Source organism: Stegastes partitus, unplaced genomic scaffold (assembly GCF_000690725.1).
Source record: "Stegastes partitus isolate 25-593 unplaced genomic scaffold, Stegastes_partitus-1.0.2 Scaffold169, whole genome shotgun sequence".
Classification (NCBI taxonomy): domain Eukaryota; kingdom Metazoa; phylum Chordata; class Actinopteri; family Pomacentridae; genus Stegastes; species Stegastes partitus.
In genome coordinates, this window is record NW_007577900.1 from 413261 (window position 1) to 439997 (window position 26737).

Genomic DNA, 26737 nt, shown 5'->3' on the forward strand with positions numbered 1-26737 from the left:
AAGCCATGAGTGACTTAGTTGTGACCAACAAGCAAAACTTGAGGGACTTTTGGGCTGAACTGTAAGCCATGTTTGCACAGAGCAGACAGGAGAAACGCATGGAAACGAATTAAACATGCAAGTTAGAATATCTGTAATATGTAGAGTCACCATTTATGCCACTGCTGGTAACACCTGTAAGCAATTTGCTGATGACAGGTTTTTAAAATAATGAATAAAAGAAATTCTACCTTTGTTTTTTTTGTTTTTTTGGGATTTATGGCATTCTAAGTGTGTCATACCGTAAAGAAGGCGGCACTAAGCTCTCTCTACTTCCAGTCATGGTTGTGTTGTTTCCATACAGGCAGGAATTTATATTGCAGTGAAAAATGAACCCCAAAAATGAAGCTGCCTTAGGATCAGAGGGTTAATACAAACTGTATTAGCAGCACAGATGTTCATGGATGGAAAGCTGTTTGCATGTGTGAATTTGTCCTTCATCCTATGCAGATGAAAAAAAAAATAAAAACCTGAGTTGGCTAGCCTCATTCTAATCCTTTGCTATGCTTGTCCACTCTGAGCCTTGACCATTGTAGCCAAGTGCTCATGGGAATATTTGTTTGATCTGTGGTGTGCAGTTGTGTGTTATAATTTTCCCAAGAGAGGTTATGCCTTAGCTGTGTTTCTGGTAAGATTTAGTGGAGGCAGACGGCGCCAAGCGGCACTATATCTGACTATTGCAGGCCACGGCTAAGGAGGTCAGTGCATTACCAATGTTTGTGTGTCTGCTCGTGCGCCTGTGCTGTAGGTAGGCCATTGTGTCTGTTTATTTCGACGGCCCTGTTCTGCAACAGTAGCAAATGCTGAGGTTGCATTTGCATCTAGAGTGAATTGTTGGGCTTCAAACATGAAGCAAAACTGCTATTTTGCAACTGATTAAATTTTGCATTTGTGTTTGCATGTGTGTGTAATAGACTATTGTGCACAGGGAGATTACTATAGTACATTGTGTGCCCCATTTATCTGGCACGTGGCCTAAAACACACACATACACACACAGACTACATACAGTGTACACTTTGAGGACACAGCTGGTGGAAAAATGAAGCTTATCAAACTAACTCACAAATCTTGCTTATGCCAGAAGAGAAGACAGGAGAGGAAGAGGTGAAGAGGTGGAGAGTTTCCAAAAACAGTGCAGTGCCACAGCCAAGACCTTGGGCCATAGTGCAAGACCGGTTACCTTGATAATAATGGCTTTCTGTCCTCCACTGACAAGAAATTCATTATAAAAGCCAACGAACTCAAATATTTCCAAACGTCCCCAGTGTAATAGATTTCAGGCTGCTCTTGACAAATGATCAATGCAAAGTTGAAAACCCTGACAAATAATGTCCACGGCTGCAAGCAGTCATCTTCACAGGGAACAGATTAAAGGTATTTCACATTGCACAATTAAATCCGGCAAGGCTAAAGCCCGAAGACAGGCCTGAAATTCACAGTTTTAACCGCTGAAGCCAGGAAAACTTAGGGAGGCAGGAGTTATCAGGCACACAGCAGTACCAGGTTACTGCTTTAGACTTAATGCTTTCACTTTAGTAACAAATTGACGTTCTTTGATACCTGGACTCAGTGTTTCTCACACCGTTTCCTTCATCCATGTGTAAGCATAGTGTCTTCACCTCAACATTATGTAGTTTGGAAAATCGCTAATACCAAAATGATAATCACAATTGTTCTGATTAATTCTGAATTCATTGATTTTATGTACAAATAGTTATTATTGCATTTTCAGATTTAAATACACAGAGTGCTGCTTTCACTCCCATGCTGTGCTACATTCCTGGTAATGTGCAAAGCTTTGCATCAAAGTAAGACTTAAAATGTGTTTTTTTCTTCACCTGAAGTGAGACACCTCACTTGCTAAACATCTTTTTTATCAATATACACAACAATTTACCGATGTTCCATAAACACTTCACATTCAACCCACGGTAGATGTTAGCTAGGAGGCTGTGCACAGAGAAGTCTCTTATCTTCCCCCTCAGTACATGCAACTCAGACAGGTGTGAGACTTTGAAAAGGTGTTCGAATGTCAGATTTACCAAAGCTTTGTGATTTTATCTATTCTTGCTATTTTCTATGAATGGAGCATTTCAAATGTCAATGTCACCGTCAGTCATGTTCATTCAAATGTGGGAAACCGAAGTTGTGATCACGGTTAAAGTTCAATTAATTTTGCAGATCTAGTAAGATATTAAAGACAGGTTCTTGGAATATGCTGACTACGCCAGAGGGCAAGCTCCAGAAGACATGTTTCAATGTTTTATTTTTTATTTTTTACAAAGAAATAGCTGTACAGTGTTTTTTTTTTTTTTTTTTAAATAGAGCAAGTTTAGAAAGAATTTCAAATTCTGCTTACTCGCTCAGCTCCACACATCTGGACAATATTGTCGTGTGATGTGACGCCAGTTTCAGAAAGTTACCAAAATGTGTAGGGAAATCTGGGCAGGGCAGTGGTTACAGGCAGTTCTGTAGAGCATGTTAGCAGCTTGTGTGCAAAAAAAGGTAAAAATGTACAGTGAAGAAAACATTTTTAAAGAGTCAAGTGGACAAAAACACAAATTTCGTGGGACTCATTTCACACTGTAAGACTTTTGAAATCAGCACCCGCTGGTATGTCTCTTACCCAAACACCTGAACCATTGTTCTTAACACAAGCTGTACATAAGGAGAAAAAAAAAAGGTGCTACACGTGCACAACACTACAGACACTCATGAAATAACATGTCAAGGGCTTCTGGGCTTACAAACACACTCACGGATACTGTAGGAATACACACCTGCGTCTCCATCTGTCTCCCTAAGTGAGACATGAGTCAGCCCATCCTGGCTTTCACCTCATATGGGACACCGAATACACATAAGCGGACCATGTGCACACATTCAGACGCACACACACTGCCCTCATCTGCCATACTGTAACACACTGTGAGTGCCACAGTTAGCACTTTGTTCATAACCTTTCACACAGAGATGTGACATTGATTATGTCACAATGCTGGAAAACTGATGTAAGATGAGCAGAGATGAAATTCTAACCGTTCAATTTGGAATCTACTTTTTCTCCTTTCACCTTTTTTTCCCAGGGGAAGTTTTGCACGTCTTTTCTCTGCACTTCGTCCTCGTGTTTTTGCCCCTCTGTTTTCTTTCTGATTGACATGGCGCAGTCCAATGGGAACTGCAGAAAAGGGTTTTTGCACAGAGTGAATGAAATGCCAGTGTAAAATGCCATGCCTTGAGGTTTTTGTGCTTGTGTGTAGGTGAACGTGTTTGTCACAGAACAAACAGAGAGAAAGTAGGTCGTAAAGGTGCTCCCAGATGAAAGGGGAGGAGACTCGATCCATTTTTCTCAACCTATCCGCCACTCTGCTCTTTCTCTTCATCTGTGCCGCTTCCTCCCAGCGCGAAAGGGCAAGAGATAACAAAATGTTTCTTTTCTTCACCTTTTATTCGCCTCTAATTCTATATTTGCAGTGTTGCTGCTTTCAATTTACACCTTTAGAGCTTCTTCAAACTCCAAATGAGAGCGTCTGCTTCCCTGTGCTGCTCCATGTGTATATTTAGCAATGTTTCCCACAGCGCCTCAACACAGAACAGTAGGAGAAGTAAGGAGGAGCAGAGAAAAAGCAAAACAGAAGGAGAGGAAGAACGCAGCTAATTAGGAGTCTATTGTTAGGTGCATGAGCAAGATGAAGCCACCCAAACACACGGAATATTCTGCGATACAGACATCACTGTCAGGCGGCGGATAAACGGGCATACACGCAGCATGTGCAGACACCAACAAAAACACACCCAACAATTAGGTCGCATGCAAATCAGTCTCAACAGATGCGCGAGGTGCGACAGGTAGAGGCGGCTAAATGAAGAGAGCGAGAAATATTGTAACGAGCAGATATTTAGGAATTAAAAATGAAGAAACGGAAAGGTTGATGACTTTCGGCGGAGACAGACAGTGGTGCAAAAAAAACAGTGAGTCAGAGTTTCTGTTTATTGTTTAAAGTGGTTCAGCAGAGTGGCAGCTGTAATGAGTTGACAATTATTCACATGTCAGTCACCCACACATGCTGGGGATTGTTCAAAACTTTCCCCACACTCCCTAAATCCCCGGCGTAGCGTTTGTCATTCTTTCAAGTAGATGCTTCTTTGTGTTTCAGTCTCATCTCTGTCGGCTGCTTCTTTTAATTTTCAGCGTGTTTTGACAGGTGAGACTGCTGCAGGCTGCCACGGAGAATTATCTCACTCGTTTTGTCCTAAGTCACGCAAATGTGGGACATAATTCCGCTGTGGATGATATTCGTCATCGTGGTACAACAAGATGTGGGTAGACCAGGATCTCAGCGGCGTTGCTCACGGGAGGGAAGAAGTGGACAAATTGGGCGAGCAGGGGGGAAGCGGAGGGAAAGGAGGATAGGATAAATAGTGATGGAGATGAGGTGGAGAAAGTACACAATGGAGGGAAGGTGGAAGGGATGGTAATGAGGGAGCAGGGGAAGGATAGGTGGAGTAAGGAAGGAGAAGAGAAGGAGTGAGACTTGTCCTAATGGGCTCTTGTGTGTCTCCCATGCTACAATCATGAATAAAGATCATGGGATAAATATAGAAAAGCTGTTTTTACATACAAACACACGCACAATAACAGCAATTATGCACACACTGTTTTCGCATTCCTTAGGCAGCACGAGACAATGCCGCGTGTGCAAATAAAGCACGGAGAAAAAAAAATGAATTTACACCAACTGGAAAAAGAATGTGAGTTTCTAATGGCGGTGGAGGGGGGAGGTCTGGGACAGTTCATAGCAAGCCTTTAACATGATCACAGCAGGGACAGACACGGGGGAGGAGAGGAAGCGAGGCGGGAGAGGGGGAGGAGGAGAGGGGGTGGCGAGGGCCTGCCAATACAGATAAATATTTCATCCCACAACACACAGAGTCACTGAGACTGGTGCCCAGAGGGGGAGGGAGGATGCAGGGGAAGAGAGAGAGAGAGAGAGAGAGAGAGAGGCTGAGAGTGGAGGCAAGGCAGAAAGACAAAAAGCAAGAGAAGAAGAGAGGGAGCGAGGAAAGGAAGGAGAGAAGAAGAAAAAAGAGAGAAAAAAAAAGAGAGATGGGACAGCTGAGAGACAAAGCTAAGCCTCGAAGGTAAAGGTGTCCTTAACTCTCACATCCGCTGTCCCTGATGCTAACCAGGGCTGACATAAGACACACACACACACACAAACACACATAAACACGTGCATCGAGTGGGACACACAGCACGATGCTCCCACACACTCAGATATGGTGTTTCAGACATTTTTCTATTATTGTACTCGCTTGCCGAGACTGAGGTTTCTTTCCTCCAGCGCGATTTAACACCTGGATTAAAGAGCGCTGGTGTGAAAAAAAGGAAGAAAGAAAGATGAACACACATAAAGTCTGGATTCATTGTGAACAAAGAGAAGACATTGAAACATGTTTCAACATGCAAAACATCTTTTAAACATGTTTCTTTACAATGTTTTTGCCAGTTTAGTTGATCTATATACGTAGGTGGAACATACACATGTAATACGTACACAGCGTACCACTAATATGCTGCTGTATCACCTGCAGCTTCTCTCACAAGGTTGTGCACAAAGTGACTGCAGAGATTTGCTTCTTTTTTGTTTCAAGAGCGTTTGTGAGGTCAGGGGTTGATGCTGAATGATACACTCAAAGTCTGTCTCAATTCACCCGAAAGGCTTGAGTAGAATTGATAAATGGCTTTGTGCAGGTTAGTTAAAGGTGCCATACAGTGAAAATCCATTTTTATTGGGCTTTTCTTTGTTCCAACTTGGCAATATAAAAGCTATTAAGATATGAAGGTGTTTACACCTTCTTTGATCGCATGCTCACAGGTCAGAGCTCTGAAAATATTTGTCTTTGATGGCAATGTCACCACAAAAGAGTGATGCATAGCGTTAGTGTATTGTGCAGCTAATGGGGCTTTGATCGTTCGCCCACAGGTCAGAACTCTTTAGAAACTGTAATGCTGAGTAGCATTCAGAGATGGAAACTTATAAAAATGAACTGGGTGGGTTGCTGAATTTTCCTGCTGTACTTCAATACAACCTAAACTCCCGTTTTGAATAACTGCGACATTGTCTGACAAACTGACGGTACACATGAGTTGAAAACAAGAGCTGTGTTGTGATTCTCATGCACTCATTCAAGTCAGTGTTAGCTGCCATGGTCAACTGTTTTTCTCTGCGCTATCAATCACAGACACAGAGAAAGTTTTCTTCCTGAAGAGAAGAAGAAGAAGATAGCAGCTCAGTGGTTTTCTGAATGTCAAACACTGAAACAGCCTGTTTAGACAAGGGCTAAAGCCAGGGATTATATAGTCATTGCAAAATGAACCATCTTTGCAGCATTTTGAGATGGCAAATTGAAAGACAGATTCTGGGGACATGAGCCTTTCATTAATCTCCTGAAAAGGGGCACAATATGGGACCTTTTTGTTCTCTCCACTAAACTCAGAAAATAATTTCCTTGACCTCACTTTGAAACAGGAAAGGGCCTTCACCAAGCTCTTACCACAAAGTTGAAAGTATAAAATGTTATTATATGCTTTAACTTGAGCTATAAGGAGCTTAGCCAAAATTAGGAAAACCAGGTCAAGAAGAACGTACTGACTGATTCTTGATATTTGCCTTTTCTGTTTACATCCACACAGCTTGAGAAAATGTTTTATTCACGTCTTTGCAGCCTACGTGAGACAGACTTTTTGTGAATGTAAGGGGCAAAGATCTCAGACGATCGATTATGACTTCTAGTTTTTCCTTTTCTAAAGTATACCTGATGTCTGTATTTTCCTGAGATGCAGTCTGATGCCTATTTCAGTTTTTCTTTATTCTGATGAAGAAACAAAAGAAAAAGATAAAGAGAGGGTAGAATATAGCTTAAACATTGTGTGTGCATGTGTGTTTCATGTTCCTATATCCTAGAGGGGACTTACTGCCCACTAACCACTGGGGTCAACATAAGGACACACACTAAGGTCCCCACTGGTTGAGACAGATTTTTGACTTTGGTTTGGTTGTAGGTTAAGTGGTAAGGCAATGCAACAGTGGGTGTCCCCACAACATGCGTGTTTATGTGTGTATATGTGTGTGTGTGCATGTGTCCTTATATTACTTGTGTTGTGTGGACATAAATCTGTTTACACAATCACACTATGTGGACCCACCGCCCCTTTGGGGACATACAGCAATTCCCCATCACATAAATCATTTCCTTTTAGAAATGAAGACTCGGTGTAAGGTTACAGTGAGGGTTAGCTGTAGGTTAAGGCTCAGGTCAAAGGTGAGGGTTAGGCAAGTAGTAATTACAGCTATGATTAGGGTGAGTCTCCAGGAAATTAATGCTAGTCAGTTTCCTCTGAAGACTGGGTGTGAGTGTGTGTGTGTTTGTACATTTGTGTCAATCAAGCAGTTGGTCTTTTTGTTTGCATTCCCTCTCTCCCGCAGGGAGCATCTCCCCCTCATCATTAGTAATGAACCAGCAGCGGTGAAAGGGCCAAGCCACAATCTCTGCCCAGAGAGACAGATGAATATTTGATCAGCCCTCTCTTTGCCTTTTTGTGTGTTTGCGTGAGTGTGTGCGAGCAAAAGCAAGGCCAGTGAAATGTGTACATCTTTCCATTCCCCCTGCCTCTCCTCTTTTTCTCACTTTCACCTCTCCCTCCTTCTCTTTTCACATCATTCCTTCCTTCACCTCCACCAGTCTCTCTTACCTTTTCACCTCCCGTACCCTCCCCTCCCCTCCCCTGTGATTTATTTTTCTATCATAACACCTCCCTTCACCCCTCCAACACTGTCTTTTACCATCGTTCCCTCTTTTTCTCCTGTAGGACTGTGCAGAGACAGAGGTGGACAGGAACAAGTGCTGTACCTTGTGTAACATGTTCTTCACCTCCGCCATAGTGGCCCAGTCCCACTATCAGGGCAAAACCCACGCCAAGAGAGTCCGCCTGGTGCTGGGGGAGCCACCCAACCTACCCACAGCCATGGCCAGCCCTACAAACGCAGGTATCTTGCACATTCTGCCTGTCGTTGCCACCAGATGAAACTCACAACTTCAGTCTTTGCACTGTTGGCGCCATGTATTTTATAGTGCATGCAGTGCTTTCATACTGACACAAGATTTATGTATCACCTGAAAAATGCAAGGGTGTGACCATATTCTGGTTGAGTTTTGAGAAGCAAGGAGAATAGAGTATTAAACAGACTTTTGGAGTATGTTGGTTTCCATCTGCCTCTCTTCAGATCAGACTTGAAAGCGACCTATCAATCTTCTGACGTTAAACTGGTGCTCTACCGATCAACCCTTTCCACTATAGCTAATCAATACCCGTATCAGATTTCAATGTTTGTACACAGAGCCTGTCGCTACTAAAGACAAAGAGAATTCACTTGGCTCTCACCTCTGCTTGCTCACGTAATCCAGCCATCCACTTTATGTGACATGTATCACTGAACTGAGAACTATTTTTAGTTCAAAGCACATGTTTTTATCTGAAGTGGATTTGAGAAGCTTTAGTCATGGTTCACTCAAAACTTCTAGCCTGAGAATCAGGGGGAATGTCTGAAAATGTTAACATGCCAGAGGCCCAAGAAGTAAAACTTTGAAGGTGAAGCACACAGACTGCCTCTAATTTATAAAAGTCTTATGATTAATAATAAAATAAAAAAAAAAACTCCTTGCCAGATCAAGACATCCACCAGTTGATTTTTGCTCATGCTCAAGATTGTTTTTGATTCGTGTTTTTTTATCAGGAGTTTGTGGTGGCGAGTTGTCTTCAGGGGAGCTTTACATAATGTGATTCAAATTGGATTCAAATGGAAAATTCGCACAGCTATAAACGCACAATCGCTACAAAATGTGTTATAATCAAGCCCCTGAGTGACTTTTGCTAAACTTTGGCCTACTTTGGAAAAGTGTCACTTCTGTACAGTGGCTGTGGTGGAGTTTCTGTGGTTTTTGTGACAGTGGGACCTGGAGGAAAAGAAACAAGAGAACAAGCGCAAGAACAGAGGAAGAGTGACCTGGGAGAGAAGAAGAGGATTTCAGGAGAGATTAAAGTCAAAAGTACCCTTCATGATCACTCTGAGATGAGCGCTCCACTGAAGATGCACAGCCAAGCTGACAGGCTCGGGCACACATGGGCAGACGAACGCACACACGATCATCAGAAACGCACATAAACAGGATGACTGATGCATGCACGTTTATGCATTCATGACATTCGCTTGCGTCTCAGGACACATGGACACTAACATACATGCACATAGAAACACAAACACACACACGGAAAACACTCAGTGCGGAACAAGAAAGCGAGGGCCATGTGTGATGGAGAAACCCTTGAGAGGTGAAGAGCAGAGACGTACCTGAGTTCCCTCCGCTATGCACATCACATCCCCACACACTTCAAGCCGGCACCTCCTCCTCCTACACACACACACTCCCTGTGCCCCACTCCGTGAAAAAGACTTACTTCTGCTCCAGTGTGCAGAGATCACAGTCAGGAGAGGCGAAATGGTGGGAAAACAAGGGATGGAGAGGAGAAAATACATTACAGGATCTGTCCCTGTTGCTGCTTAGCACGTGCTGTTCCACAGAGCTGTCAGAGCGCAGGAGCCTCACTCACGCACAGGCACACACAAACGTGCACGAGTGTTGCACCAGAGATTAGAGGATGGCCTTTTCTTTGACATTAATAGCAAAAGAACCGAAATGACAGTAAAAGAGTTACAGGGTTGAATTGTGTAAGTGAGACGATGGTGTGGCGAGGCGAACGCGAGCAAAGGGAATGTGAGTGGGTGTGGTTGGTGAGATGAGCAGAGACACAGCCATAGATACTGTAACTATGTGAACAGAGCCTGAAGACACATCAAGGTATAGGCAGCCAATCAGATTGCAGGGCTACAGTCAAGTCAACACGGGCCCACACATAAAAAACACTTATAAATTAGCACACCTCGCACTCATGGTCACTGGTCAACAATTCATGCATGCTCTTCATTTGTTATCAGTGAGCTGATGGCTGTTGTGAAAGAAGTGATATGACTCATTGGGGCTTCAAAGCATGTGTGAGTGGGCTTTTGTTTGTCATGTAAAATGTCTAAACGTGTGGTATCGGGGCTGTGTGCTCGCAGCCAGTATAACTCTAGAGTCATTGACACATTGCGGACGGCGAATCGGCACATTTGGACATGCCATCTGGCATTCTAAGCTTTCTCACATAATTTGGCAGTGGCTCTAACCCCCACCACCCCCCCACCCCCGCCTCAGGATGATTTTTTTTGGTACATGTACTGTACCTTACGCAAGCAAACTATTCTGGAGCTTCATTCATGCACACACACAACACAACACACACACAAGACTTCACACATTTTGTCAAGCATAGATTACACTTTCAGTCCGCCACCCAAACACCCACATGCATGCACACACACACACACACACACACACACACACACACACGTACGCAGTCCTCGCTGCGTGAACCACGACCGCGTCCTGCGGACATGTCAGTGCCTGTTGGCTATTAATGGGCAATCACCATGGCAACCAGTGCCATGTCATGAGTAGCAGGTCACCTGGAAGTCTGCCATTTCCATTTTTTTCACTTTTCATTCCCTCACGAAAAGGAGAGGAGAGGAGAGGAGAGGAGAGGAGAGGATGATTCAGGTTCAAAAAGGATGAAACTGGAGGGTTCAGTAGATGTGAACAGAAAGTCAGTCTCTAGCATTTGTAGACTGGGCCCTGGAGTGCAGATGGCCTCCTCCCAACCCTCCTCTATGTTCCACAGATGTAGCCTAAAGCCATCTTTTTGCTCTTTGCTCTCAGTCTTGATCAGCACAACCTAAAACCAGAACTTTTAAATGTAAATGTGCAAACGTGAGTGTGTGAGATTCCATCTGTCTGTGAGAGTATGAGCATCTGTGCTACTTGTGAATGCATCACGATTTAATGGTAATGCCATTTCATGAAAATATTTTCATTTCATGTAATTTCTGCATTAGAACTCCATTTGCATTTGAATAAATTTTAATATCCTCCTTCACATTCCTCTCCTGTCCTCCCTTTCTACTCCTGAAATCCTTCACCGCTCACTCCTCATCCCTGTCTCCTCTCTGTTCCCATCTTCCCCCTAGACTCCTCTCCTTCCACGCCGCTGCCCGCAGACCCCACTGCGTGCCCCCCTCCTCCCGCGGCCCTACCCTGGCCCATGGCGGTGGTCAGTGGAAACGGTGGGAGAGAGGCTGGCAAGTATTGCTGCCTGTGTGGAGCCTGGTTCAACAACCCCCTGATGGCCCAGCAACACTACGAGGGCAAGAAGCACCGACGGAACGCAGCCAGGGCACGCCTCCTGGAGCAGCTAGCAGGCAGTCTGGATGCCACGGAGAGCACAGGTCAGCCTCTTGGACCCGAGCCCAACACAAGTGACAAATGAAGGGCAACAGGGGTGTTACGACTTTGTACGAGGAAAGACGATAAGTGGGAGATCACTTGCAAGATCTGTGGCAGTGAGGGTGGACATCTGAAATGTTCATATGCCTTTCAGTGTGGTGTACATTTCACAGATGTTATACTGAGGTAAGCCACACCAGTGATTCACTGACGAAATTAGCACCAGTTACTGTAAAGATCGTCCACTATACAGCTGGACAAGAAAACATGGGTTCTATGTGAATAACTCCCTGTTCTGCTGCACCTTTAAAGCCACATGCATTTCCACTAAATTAGCTCAGAGCTCCCCTCTTAAATCAATCCCCCCCACTGTTTATTTATTAATGTCCCTCAGATGGGTGGAATACCCTCCTTTACTAACCTTTAAATTTAGATGCAGGATTCTAAAGATTTATAGTTCTGCAGGAGGGTCATCATGATCAATCATATATAAGATAAAAATATCATATACAGACTCTCCTGAATGAGAGGTAGTCCAGGCACTTTCATACGACAAATGCTGTGTGTGAAGCCAGCTAGTGAAAATAGCTCTATTATGTCCACTGTGGCTTTGAGGGAGCTTGGTCAAGTCAAAGAACATTACTCAACTGAGATCCTCCAGATATCGCAGCTTGGGCTTGCAGGCTACAGATGTATTTTAGAAAGCATATGTTACAAACTGGGGTGTGGGGTTTGAAAGACTACCAAGTATTGTGGGTTCAACGAAATGCCACCATTGAGCATCGTTGTAACTGCAGGAGTCAGTGTTTTTGGATCTGCATGCACACCAGAGACAGTAGGGGGACTAAAGCCCATGTCCACATATACATGGGTGTTTTTTTTTTTTTTTAAAGCATCCTTTTCTATGCATTTTGGCCTTTTATCCACACCCAAATGTTGTTTGAGGATGGAGCTTTTGATAAACTCCTTCCAGGGTGAAGATATTCAGAAGCTCATAAATGTAAACTTGTGTCCATGCAGGTAGGGAAGACTGAGTTTTTGTCTCAGTGTGTCCCGTTATCTCTTTGTGCAATGGCAGACGTCTCCAAAACAGTGCCGATGCTAATCTTGTGAACATGACTTTTTCGTATTAATGAATATTAGGTGTCAGATTAAGCCCACACATATGACTCGCCTCTTCTTAAATGTGCCATTGTTGATAGCCTACCAGAATGAAGATGAAGTCATCGCCTGACTTTACAGTTAGGGTTAAATCTTCAGCTGTTTTTGTGTTTTCATGTTGACAGGGATTTTTAGTTTTTAGAAACAATACCCATGTACGTGTGGACGAGGCTTTGAAGTCTCTCTGATCATATAAGTGCCATGGAAATGCCATGTTAAATCACATGAATGCTTTGTTTAAAGTGTTTACTTGGTAGCTAATGTTAGGAGGTCATCCATCACCCCAAAGGAATATTTGTCGCTCTGTAATTATTAACTGTAAATCTCAGTGAAATTTTGACACATCTTATTCATTCTGTTTTCCACGGCTTAACTTTCCCATGTTTGCTGTCTGAGGTCACAGACTCCTGATATTACAGCAGAGTTCTCACACTTGTTAGTGCTAGCATTTCAATGTGTAAAATAGCAAAAAGTCATAGGACCTCTGCTGGCATGGTGCATGTAGCATACCGAAGAGATAATGCACTGCACTGAGGAGAAGTCTCAGGCTCAGGAAGCTAAATAACACCACATTACACGCTAATATTTGTGCTGAGGGTAGAAATATGAGTCCCCCTTTATACCTCTCCCTCTTGCACACAAACACTTCCTTGCACGAATGTAGCAGTAAGAGGACACTGATTCACATCCTCACACACACATTTCTGCCAGAAGGGTATCCTAATGAAATTATGAATAGTATTTGGCAAAGAAACTGCTTTTCCTTTTCTGGTTCTTATGAGTGATATCATCCTAACGCTATCCCGCTGCAGCACGCAGTCCAGCATGCACACGAGCGCCTCGCAACACCTCTTCCGCACACATATACAAGTTGGACGCGCTCGCACCGCACAGCGCTCAGCGCACAGATTCTGCCGAACACATGCGAATCCTCGGAGAGCCCAAGCCGTGCCATTCGCTGCGTGCTCCAGGTGCCATGACACAAACCATCATCTCAAGAAGCCAATCATATTAAAAGCATGAGTCATGTTGCCGCCTCCACTGGCTCAGAGGCTTTAAGTGGTGTCATGTTAGATATCGTTCTCCATCCACACTGTGACCCAGATCCCACAAACTCGGGTGTTTTTTCTGATTATTTTTTTTGGAGATTCTGACTCTAAATCTCACCACGCAGCTACTGAAAACATTTAAAAATGCAAATATAAAAATAGAATGGTTCCTTTTGTTTAATCTTGACGTGCTTGCACTCTGTGAGGATAGATACTCCACTGCAAAATCTATTACATGTCGTTTCAGATTCAATGAACTGGTCTAAGATTTCTAAGTGAGCTCGACGCTGACGTGGTCTATTATACGTGCCATCAATCAAGTGTTTGTTCCAGTGCCTTTAGTCTCAAACACTTTGTTCATCACAGTACGGCTCCATTGTCAGGATTCGTTTGTTCCTCGGTGAGACACATTTCCATTGGTGCAAGATTCTCACATCTGATTGGCTTTTATCACCACTTCAGGTGTGAAGTCACAGGTGTGTTGAGTGTAATCTCAGAGGGAGGGTCGAACGCGAGGCGGCAGCTGAGCAAAGAGAATCACAGAGGGGAGGGGGAGGAATGAGGGATTTAGTCTCAGCCAAACACAGATCCATCTCTGTCCTTCTGCCCCCCTGTTTCCCTCTGTGGAACTGTTCTCTCTTTACATTTCTGTTTATCTTTTTCCCACCCCCTCCCAGCCCCTATACTCCGTCTTGTCCTTTTGTTGGTTGTTGTTGTGGTTGTTTTGTGTGCAACTGTCTGTGCGTACACCACTAGGGGATCGGATTTGTCGTCACATCTCATCTGTCATCTTCATTAGCTCCCCACAAGGCACAGGTGAATTATTTACACACCGGTGTCCCCTCTCCAAACTATAGCTACAGAATCTGCCTGATGTATTTAGTGTGGCTGTGTCCCGTTGATGACGCTGACCTTCACTTGTACTTGTATATTCTATCTTATCCCACCGTGCCCACGACCAAAACACATCACAAAATCCCCATGACATTTATATGGACACCGTTTCTTACTCTTGGATTTTCCAGTGTAATTGCACAGACGGGGCACAGGGGAGAAAGTCGTGATGTTCCCACAACTAGGTGCCAGACAAAAACCCTTGGAGATGGATTACAGAGGTGGACGAGGGAGTTGCTGTGGGGGTGTCTGCTGACGGGGGAAGGAGCCCGGCTGACTGGGCTGTGTCTTTACATAAATCACGACAGGGGTAGAAACCCCTCAAGACAGAGGCAGCGCATTGTCTCTGCTCTCCGGAGATTCAGTAGAGAATTAGAAGCAGTGAGATAAGCGTCTAGGACTGGAGTGTGCGTGTCTCCGTATGTGGCTTTGTGTGTGAAGACCCGAGAGAGGGTGAAGTACTAAAGCAGAGAGAAAATTGTGTGTAATTGATGACTGTGCTTGAGTTGCGAGACAGAGCTGACCTCCTCTCCCACGAGACAATGCTCACTGCGACGCAGTGGCACATCAAAATTACATACATACACACTAAACTATGATATACTGTAGGCGTCGTAGACCCATTACTGGAGGTAACAACAAAATAAATGTCATGTATCGAAAATTTACATCTAAATTATACCCTTGTTGTGTGTTCTTTAAACATATGTTTCCTGATTTATGTCAATAATGCTTCTAACTATTGACAATTGAAGCCAAAATAATGATTCAAATGACTGTGTAATGTGAAATATGACTGTTAATGAAGCGCTAAGAGAGAGTTATCACCCTGCACTTCCTCTCAGCTCCAGCATTTTAGCATTTTCAACTCATAGTTTTCATTTAAACAATCTGCAAGTCAACGTTTTTTTGTTTTTTTTTTGCCACAGACGCACCACTCAGTCTCATCAGCATTGTTTCCAGCAGCAGCAGGCAGCTGTTTGCACCAATATCTGTGTGATAAACTAACTACCTGTCCAGTAGCAGACATTAGACAGAGTGTTAGCAGCTCCCTGGTGAATGTAGTGGAGCATTTAGCACCTAAAGAGCCGGATATTTCCCTCAGGAGTTGGTGGAGGACAAAAACACAGCTACATGACTGAATATGAAAAGAACTGGAGCAAATATTGGACTTGCATTTATCAAATTATTAGAACGTTAACTCCAAATGTATGCAATAGTAGCATGGCGTATGTGTAAATGAGCAACTGTTTGCTCATGTTTGCGGTGCTAACTTCAGGTTACGGAGTTATGTAAATGTGTCAGTGTTTTGTTTACAGCTTGTTCATACAGTCCTCATGTGGCAAATACATATTTATAAATGTGGTGAATAAGCAGTTTGACAGTTTATGTTTTTGTTTTTTGGGGAAAGTTCTGGTATGAATCTCAAAACCCATCAACTTCATATATTCTCTACCTAGATAGAAGTAGTAGTTGTATACACAGTGTACAAAGAAGTAGTAGTTGGGTACAATTAAGCAGACACAGACTAATGAGCTGAAGCATAAACTGGACAATTTAAAAGAATCTGGTCATTTTATTTCAAAGCAATACTTCACAAAGATAGTTTACTATGTATGGTAATGTTTTTTTTTGTCTAAAACAGATGGTCTTTCCAATTACTGTCACACTGGCTGCAAAACTAATTAGAATCTCTGTAAGTACTTCAAAGTTTGTTGGTAAAATTCCACTTGGATTTAAGCGGACTCTTCCCCATTGCTCAACCCCTCTCTGCTATAGTATTTGTGGTATATTCCTTTGAGTCACTCCGTCAAGCCTCTGCTGCAGACTGTTGGGTTTGATTGCATCTCAGTGGGCTACGTTTTGGATTCAGTTCATTTTTTATCTCGCAAAAGCACATGGTAAACTAATGGTGTGCCACAGCACAAAGGCTCTGGGGTAGTAAGAGCTCCATAAACTAATATTCAACCAGCACATGAATAAAATTACAGATGAATACCTTTCAGTTAGATTCTCAGTTGCAGTCTTCTTCCCCATAGGACAGAGGAGGGGAAATAGAGGAAATTCTACCTTGAAATTATCCATATGTAATTTGACTTTCATTGGCTGTAGAGTGTACTTAAGGCTCATTTCCTCCTTCTGTGTCTCAAAACCGGCAGTGTTCACACAACACTAGATTGTCAGTGCTTACCACCTGAAATCCTTCTGAGACTCACAAATGAAGGGAGCTGCAGTCTGAGCTTGGCAGAGCATCCTAATGGCACAAGCCACAAATATCATGCTTCAAATGGGTCATTAATGTTACTAGAGGCGAGGCAAAGTGAAAAAAAAAACACCCAAGTTAAAATATATCATTCAATGAAACTGAAAGAGGATGTTAAATTCCTCAGCAACAAGGCTCTTGTTTGTAGTTTTTTTCTATTTTCTGAGCACAAAATGTAGCTTGTTACTTTTTTTTGACAAGCATTTAGTCGTCTCCATACCAGCGGTGCCAACAATGCCAGAAGGCTCTGTACATTAAAGGACAGCCACAAACAGCTCCACACCCACTGCCTTAGCTCATCTCACCCCCTCTTTTCTCTCTCCCTGGCATATCTTCTTGTGTAATTAACAAGGCTTAGAACACCCTCACAAATACTCCTCATGCTCACACACACACACACAAAAAAAAAAAAAACCCTGAGCTGCATGCTGTCACTCGTGTTGCACACACACTTTGCCTGCACGTAATTAACATGGATTAGGGCACAGCGTGGTCTTATGCCAGAACCGCTTTATTAACCAAAACACAGTATCAGTGCATGTGTATAGTTTAAACAAGCGTGTGTGTGTGTGTGAGTGCACAAAGGACTGGCACTGACAGAAACTGCAGCATATTTTAAATCAGCGCTCCTCAGCCAGGGAGTGTGGAGGTGACATCAATCAGTCTAAAAGCAGGGAAGCTGCCTTTGTCAGCGCACACATACACACATGCACTTAATCGTATATACAAGAATAGACTTCTTTGTGTAATCCTTGCAGCAGTATAGAATTACCGGGAAGAGAAAGGGAAGTAGAATTAGAGAGACTTATCATTCCTTTCTTTTCCAAATTATCTCTTCTCCAATTAATAGCCTTTTCATTTAGAGAGAACAGAAGTAATGACATTTTGGCAGAAGAAGATGTACCATCTCTCTTTTTTTTCCTCCTCTCTCTCCCTTTTACACATGCAGACTTAGCTATTAGCTCCAAATAGATGCAAAATATCAACATTTAAGCCACGACAGTGCTTACTCCAGGCAACTAATTCAGCCGTTGCTTTCTTGTAAATGGCTGCTTGTCCTTAATCACCCCTGAACCAGACAGAGCGACTCTTGAGGCACACAGAGAGTAGATGTGCCACATTATGCAGCTCCAGCCCAGTCTAAATGACCTCCCAACACTCCTAACTATATTACAACTTCATCTCCCAACATACTTCACCAATTACCACCGCAGAAGGTCAAAAGGTGATGGAATACACAGACAAGTCATAAATCTCAAGGACAGTAATGACGGCGCAGAAAAGGGCACCCGCACACGAGCGAGCACACCCAATTTCGGTCGCAACAAACACCTAAAATTACACACTTATCATCAAAAAATGAACAAAAAGGACAGACAAGAAGGAGGAGCGTGGACAAGCTAAGAGGTAATTACTCTTTGACTGGTTTGTCATTAAAGTGTCGACGCAGATCAGCTGCTATCTGAGCAAAGTTCTGCAGTAACGGCTGTGCAGTGTGCAAATGTGCGAAAACAAAAATAGCATCTCACTGTATCTCTGACAGAGATACACAGCCAATTATGTCATGTTGCTGATTGCCCTATCCTCATCGCCACAGAGAGCATTTCCTCTGCTTCCTCCTCCCTCATGAAAGAAACATTTTAAACCCAGCGCTGCCATGCAGTAGTTACCACATGTGTACGAGGACGTTGTTTTGGGGGGAGGGTGCACATCATTTCTTTTTCTCTCGTGGTCATTAAACGGCAGCATGCATTTTGTATTACTGCTGCAGCGTGATAACTCATTATCCGGCTCGTGTCCTTCATCTTTTTATACGCATCTTATTTTTCTCCGGAAATTTCCTCTTTTCACTCGTTCTGTCTACCTAATCCCCACCTCCCCGCGTTCCAAATCCCCCCCCACCCCCTTCCCAACTCCATCAGTATCTCCATCTTCATCTATCTATTTTTGGGTGTTCATCTCGACCACCTGCAAACCCTCTAATTAGTTAACATCTGTGTCTGAGCCGCACCATCTCAAGCATGCATTCACCAACACAATGGAAATGTACACGCACGGCTCGATGTCGGTCGGCCTTGCACACGACCTACTGCACTGTTCTTTTTTTATAAATTCCTAATGTCCTAATTCTTCGGATGAACCCTGCTCAAGTTCAAGTTTCAAAAAGGGCACCCACACACACACACACACGCAGACTCTAGAAAGAAGAAGGCACTAATCTAAGGATCTAAAAATGTAACTGGTTTTCCGCTAATGATTAGTCTAATCAAATCTCTTCCCAGAAACACTCTAATTAGGAAAATTACCCTGCACTTTAGACTGTTTACTTAGTGTCAGTTCAGAGTTTTATTGTTGCTCATGTTGGCTTCATGGATAGTTGCTGGTGATCTAGAATATGATAGAGCATTTTTAGGACCCAGACTTATTGAAAGTGCCCTCATAGTAACCAATGTACCTGTGTGGTTGTGTGTTTATGTCTCTCCAGGGCTGCGCAGTAGTTACTCTTGCAGTGTCTGCAGTGTGGTCCTCAACTCCATCGAGCAGTACCATGCACACCTCCAGGGCTCCAAGCACCAGAATAAGTGAGTATAGCGAACGGATGGATGAACAGATGAATGGATGAACCCCTGTAAAGAAACACAGTGTCTCAATTTTGGAAACTTAAAGTAGTTTGTGGAGGTCTGAGAGTAAGCAGACTGTGGAATTTTCTCTCAGGATCTTTTTTTTTTTTCCAATATTATCATACAAAAAAGAACCTTCACAATTCACAATTTCATTTTTCACAATTTCAGTTAGCAGGTGCTAAGAGTAGATACACATTCATAGATCAATGGCGACAGAGGGGAGCAACTTCGGATTCAGTGTCTTGCCCAAGGACACTTCGACTGATCGAACCACCAACCTTGCGATCAGAGGAAAACCGCTCCACCACCTGAGCCACAGCCACCCTTGCTCAAAAGTGTCCACCTTTAAGCTAATTTGCAAACCCCAGTGGAAACACTGTAAAGACACACATGGCACAACCACTTTCATGCCAGGTTCAGACCAAGCAATAACTGTGTCTGATAAGATAGCGTTTGCTGCACATCGTCTTTCACAACCTGTTACTGGGAAGAAGGATTCCTTGAAACAAGAATGGAAACAGACAACGACATGAATGATGGTTGCTGTCATGTGCTCGGAAAAGCTTAAAAAAATAAATAAAATATGACTGCGGATCTGTGGGTTGCACCAAAAGAACAGTAAGGGTTCCATTTCCTTTAGGCTATCTTTTGCTTCACCATGCTGTGACGAGGAGCGCTTTTGGAAATGTCACAAACATGTTACGGGAGGATTCACATGACAGGAGAGAAGGTAAAAAATAAAAAAAATACTCTGACATGCTAGTGTTTTTGTCAGGATGTCATGATGCGGCATTGGTTGTTGTCAACTATGATATACGACACAAGACGAAACGATTAGTTGTTCAAGTATCTGATGCTGATTGTCAGTCCTGACACCGTTTGTCTTTCAAGCCTGGTTACTTTAGTGGAAAAAATAAGGGAATGAGTGTGACTGCAGGCTTTTGGCAGCATTTGAAACACATGAAACACATGAAGACCAGTGTGTGTTTAGATAAAACAACGCCAACAAGTTAAATAAGACAATCCATGGGTGCAATGGTTGGTCATCAAAATGATCAAGGTGGATTTAAAGCGGAGAGTTTTAAGAAACCTTACTGTTGTGTTTTTTTCAGACAAGACTGTAGCTGCAGACTTTATGCAGCTTTGGCTACAATCCTCTTGTTGTCTGATAGTCAAGAGCCGAGAGCCCCACTGAGCAGGACCACTATGGAGCAGACTGCAGTAACACGATGGCAATAATATAGAGTTATTCAATGCAGGAATGACTATTGCACAATGAGTTTTGGTCATTTTCATTACTGACTTTAGAAAATGTAATTACAGCCAACGTGCAGGAAATTACATCCATCAGCAGGAATATGGAACAGCGATATGGAACAGTTACAGTTCATGCATTTACCATGAGATAGCCGCGAGCGTGGTTAACGGCAGAGCAGCACCGTGTGTCTGTGTGCATGTATGTGTCCGTCTGTATTTAAAGCAATGTAATGGAAATTGCTTGTGCTACACGTGGAGTATTTGTCAGATAAAAAGGTGCTTGAGGATATAATTTTGTTGTCGCAGCTTTTCTCTTTTCCTTTTTGTCTGCTTTTAGAAGGTGAAGGCAACTAAAATTACTGTTTTTAACCACCCTAGAGCATAACATGTCTGGGCTGCACACACCAAACTTCTGCAAACATGTTAACTCTTAGACAGAGAGTGGTGGGTGTAGTGAGAAAAACAACAGCGATAACAAGGATGAGAGAGGCAAAGAGTGAAGAAGGAAGAGACGAAAACAGAAAGTAAATAACAGGATAGATTTTTTTTTCAAGCCGGGGGTAAATTCCCAAACTTTTTACTTACTGGACACAACATTAAGATTTGTATTATTTATTATGGAAACATTATGCATGGCTTGTTAGCTACACAGACTACACAATGTGATATACATAGACACTAGTTACAGTTTTCTCTTGTCTGCATCGTATTGCACTGTTCTAAAACGCTTGTCAAACTTGGGAAACAAAGCATTGCTTGCTTTATCGATGTGTTGCAGTGGCTGCATTCTGTCATTCAGACAGAGGTCACTCTTCCTCACAGGTTTATTCAGACATACCCACGACAGTGTTGTAGGGATTCATGGTACATGTGTGATTAATGTTATACATTCATTGGACAGGACATCAAGTGTATACTATTTCCTGTATGTTTACTGCATAACAGTGAATTAATGAACACAAACCCAAATCTAAACTAATCTAAACCAGTTCATGAAAAACAAGCAACAAACTAAAGCTCAGCTTTTCTTAATGTTTTATCCAAACCAGGATTAAATGACTGGTGAGTCTCATCAGTCAGACATGTTACAGTCTGTCTTTACTGCAGTGAAGTTTTATTTTCATGAACTTTTTGGTTTAATTTTGTAACTGAAGGGCAAAGTGAGAGAAAATGATGTTTTTTGATTTTGGCAGCAAACAGTCTTTGATGTTCTGTGATGTTTTTGAACTAATATTGGTGCTTAAGTGTGGAAAAATTCTTCCCCAAATAACTACAAAAACTTGCCATACATTCCTTGTGCATCTCTGTCTATAAATGCAACAACATGCATTCAGACTCTTGCAGTGTTGAAAGTGATACGAAAATGTTCCTCGGTCCAAACTAGTAAGAGTGCTGTTGTGACTTTTACAGAACAGTGAGCAGGGTGCTCATTCAGATATGAAGCTGACACATTCATATGCTGTCGGATTTGCTGGACGGTATGCATGACAGGTTTAACTGAACAACTTAGTTTCAAGAGTTACTGTGTACAAATAGATACAATACATTTAATCTACTTTTGAGTAATTGTGTAAGACTCAGTAATAGACTCAATTAGTTGTTTAATGTTACTGTTAGATGTAAGAGTTAACAAACTAAAATAAAAAAGTGCAAGTGGCTGAAGCAAAAGATATAGATGAGGTACCAACAGTTAGGTTTGGTTTAAAAGTTTTACCCCAAATCCACCACGTGATCTCATTTTTTTCTTACCCAAAATGTTATCTGTCCTTTCAAAGAGCTTCAGTGTGATTTGCTGAGGTGCAGAGATACTGCAGAGGCTCACACCAGTACACAAGTAAAATATCAAACAGAACTGAAAGGTTACTTGATTTAGTACGCAGACACTGATGTGATGTTTTTCTTTAACAGAGAGATAAATTTTACAGGTGCAAGTTCTGGGAAATAGTATTCGCAACTGCATTATTATACATCAAAAGAAATGTTGATTCAGAAGGAAATGTGGGTTTTTTTATGTTTTATGGTAAAATTAAAGGTCGCTGAAGGGACTGTAGACGTCAATGTTCGTTAACAGTTACATGCCACTGAGCAACATACTGAACCCCTAATACAGCTTTTGACTCACTCCAGTCAGTCTGGATAAGAGTGTCAGCTAAACTCCTGAAATGTGTGATTGTTGGGTGGTATAATATCACTGCACAGAGACTGTAAATCCTAGAAGAAAAAAAAAAAAGGTGGCTCATAACTCTCCCACTCTGTCAGTTTTAGTGTTGCAAAGCGGAAAAGAGGGCAGACACACTGAAAGAGTCATGTTTATGAGCGAGAACGAGAGAGTAAGCAAGACTGACAAGAGAGACGGCGTGCGCCGCAGACACTGCGAGACGGATAGGAAGAGGGATTCATAAAGACGCAAAGACACATCATGTTTGAGACAGAGGCACAAGAAATGAAAAGGTTATGGAAGTGGCAAAAGGCTGCGACAAAACTGATGAGAAAAGGCAGACAGACATGGAGAAATGGAGCAATGCAGACAGAACTGGGATGTATTGGATAAAGAAAGGTGCAAAGAGCAAAAGAATGTAAAAAACAAAATTGCAGCAGAAAGTAGATCTCCTTAATGTGAACTGAGCAGTGGGGCCAGAGAGGATTTGGAGTGGACAATGAGGTGAACCCATCGTTGCTGACAGCTGCAGGGTTACACGTCTTAGGGTGGATTCACGGGGCAATGACGGATGAGGGAGACCGAGGGTGCGGTACCGGGGAGATTTACAGGGGAAGTACTGATAGGTCACTGGATAGAAATGGAGAAAGTCCCTCATCCACTTTATCAGACAGGCTCACAGGAAGTGGTGTGAAGTAGAAGGAATTTGGTAGAGATATGTGCAGAGCCGGAGTTCAGTCGTATTTCCACGCAATGAAATTTACTCAGGATTGTTCACAGGGATGTCAACACACGGAGGAGATGTATTTCGTAGCACAGCCAGCGTTTGCCGACATTCTAAGCGGGATTTATGCAGCAGTATATTGGAAACGGGACAACATATTGTGACATTTGTGGTTGGAGCATTTCTGTGGATAATGATGTACTTCACATGTAGTTTAGAAGTTTGCATGTACTGGCCGGGTATAGATTAAAGGGAAAAAATAGCATGACGTGTCTTAGTGTCTGCTGAACAGCTTTAATGTGCCATGCCGTTGATTTTTTAAGACTTTTAAGCACTACTGGAGGGATGGAACACCAATATGCTCAAATATATTCCCTCGTTTGGGGCTTGGATGGTGGTGGAAGGTGCTGTCTGCTGATCTGGTGACTGCGAGCGCCATAACATATGATTATCATCGTTGTAATCAAATCATTTCGTGACTCCTTTGTGCCCTATGGATAGGGGTTTTGTCACCAAGATCACTGCCATCAGGCTACTATTTTTCCTATTATTTATTTGATAAATTGATCCATCTATCTGAATATGTCATGACAGGATAAAGATGATCATTCAGAACAACTTTGTATTGATCTGCAGTGACCCTTCCCTCTAAGCTGGCAAGTGGGCCCAAACCATACCAGCAGAATGTCCCTAACAGCATAACAGACCCACCAGATTGCTTTTCCTTTGATTTACTTAATTTAATAGTCAGGTAGTTTGAGCTACTACATTTCAAAATATAATCTGGTCAAACAAATTACACTTGGAAATTGCCATTCTCTGTTTTTTAAATGTGCAACACTTTGGATTGTGGACATGTACCTTAAGCAGTATCTGCAGGAAGGCCGACTCACAGGCAGTGTGTGTGTGTGTACAGCGTCCGTGAGAGATTCCTCAAAGCACAAACAATTTTATTGTTCAACAGCCCTGAGCCCTCTCAGACTTATTGCCAACACGTGCTGAATACTGAAGTCCGTGAGAGTGAACACTGGCACTGGAAATAAGTCTTGCCGGCTCTGTTGCACTGCTGCATCGATCCTCTGGGAAGCAGAACAAGACCGAAGGTTCCACCTCATCAACCTTTCTTCCTCTGCCTTCAACCAGTCACTCAGGTGAAACACAATATGGGTACACGAGTGTATGTCAGAAACCACTTTAGGCTACGTCTCTCTCTCTCTCTGTTGTCCCACCCATTCCCACATCAGCATGCATTACTTTTTAGCCTTTGCAGCATGGTGTACTATGGGGGATATGATATGATAGCATATAATGCCTCTGTCACGCCATGTTGTGCTGCACATCGTGCAAAGTGTCGCTTTTCTGCTGTCATGAGAGTGTAAACACAGTCAAGAGTACACACACACACACACACACACACACACACACACACACACACACAGAGGCTGCAGCACAAATAAGAAACCTGACAACCTCTAAGGCATTGCAAGTTAAGAAATAAGAGGACATAAGGGCCCATAAATGAGAACTATGTGTGTGTGTGTGCTTCAGGGTTGGCCTGGTTGTGTAGTACATGGCCTGAGTACAAATGGTTTTACCAAGTCTGTTTCCATTAAGAACAGGTTGTATATGTGTGTAGCTTGTATACATGTGTGCATAAATGTAATTAATGTATTTATGGAAAACAGGCTCCTGAGATTGTTCCATTCACATCTCTGGGTTGTTTACTTGGTGGACGAGATTTACCAAAGTTATGTACAATCTTGAGTGAGTGAGTGAGTGAGTGAGTGAGTGAGTGAGTGAGTGAGTGAGTGAGTGAGTGAGTGAGTGAGTGAGTGAGTGAGTGAGTGAGTGAGTGAATGAGTGTGCATATGTGTGGGTCGTATGTGTGTTCTTTCACACCCAGGATGAGCTTTGGCTTGTGTAAGGAGCTTTCCGGAGGAGACGAAAGCACGGTTGACAGTGGCAGGGGATTAGCTCTCACCGAAGAAACATCCATGAAAACTGAGTGTGTGTGTGTGTGTGTGTGTGTCTGCGTCCATTTGTGTGGGTTTGTGTGTGTGATGTTTGGCATTAGGAATGTGTCGCCGTAAAACAACAACAGATTTCTCTATTCTTTAAACAGCTGGATGCATCTATCTGCCAGCTCTTCTTATCTGTGCCGAGCATCTGCTTCACACGCAGTCAGCTGCAGGTCATTTGAAATGCTGCAGACTCCAACACAGTCGCTCCAGACTGGCTGCTGTAATTGGACCTGTACGCGATGATAACAGCGGAGATATAACTAGATAAACTTGGCAGAACATTTTCACAGTTTACAGTATGTTGCAATTAAGCCAATGCACTTAGCTGGCTGGTGGACAGGGACACAAGTAGGCAATAGACTGAACTGAAGCAGATAGAAGAACGCTAAATCCCCATGTTGGTTTCTGACTCAAGTACTTCTAAAAACTAATGGCTCATTTTTTTTTTTTTTTTTTTTTTTTAAAGTAAAAATTAAAGAAGAAACATAAGGCCAGCAGCTGACAGCAGCTGAACAGTGTTTTTTTTTTTTCCAGGCCTACTGCTGTGTTAAAATCTGGCAAGTTTTCTGACGATGGCAGGCTGTTCCCAGTGGTGACTGTAAGCCTGTACACATGGAGTAGTTAATTGAAGACCAAGTTTTAAAAGTTATATATGAGTCCGTGTCCAAAAAAACAGCGTAGAAGCAGCAGTTGGTAAACCACAGTATTTGTATAGTACAGATACGACGAGGGATGCAGTAATTACTTTGTGAAAAGTTGTGTTTAAGTTTCTTTAACCTTCTGAACTCCAAGCAGTTTCTGGGCATTTATTCCTGTCACATTTTTACTCTCTTTGGGCTCATTTTTCACTACAGCATAAAGTCTAGTATCTCTGTGGAAACAGATGAAGCTGAATTTCTTTATTTCTTATTTGGACGGCTGTGGCTCAGATGGTAGAGCGGTTGTACTCTGATTGCAGGGTTGGCGGTTCAATCCCGGCCCCTCCACAGTCAAAGTGGGCAAGACACTGAACCTGAAGTTGCTCCCAATGGCAGGCGAGTGCCTTGCATGGCAGCTCTGTAGTCATTGGTGTGTGAATGGGTGACTGAGAAAACATTGTAAA

At 42.8% G+C, this 26737-nt stretch overlaps 1 protein-coding gene across 1 annotated transcript in view; it reads left to right on the top strand.

Moving 5' to 3' along the window:
- The window catches only part of LOC103355833 (zinc finger matrin-type protein 4), a 58142-nt gene that overhangs the window by 22787 nt on the left and 8618 nt on the right, over positions 1 to 26737 (top strand). The window contains 3 exon segments of the mRNA XM_074465719.1: positions 5971 to 5983; positions 7932 to 8093; positions 19337 to 19433. Coding sequence (XP_074321820.1) covers positions 5971 to 5983; positions 7932 to 8093; positions 19337 to 19433 — 272 coding nt within the window.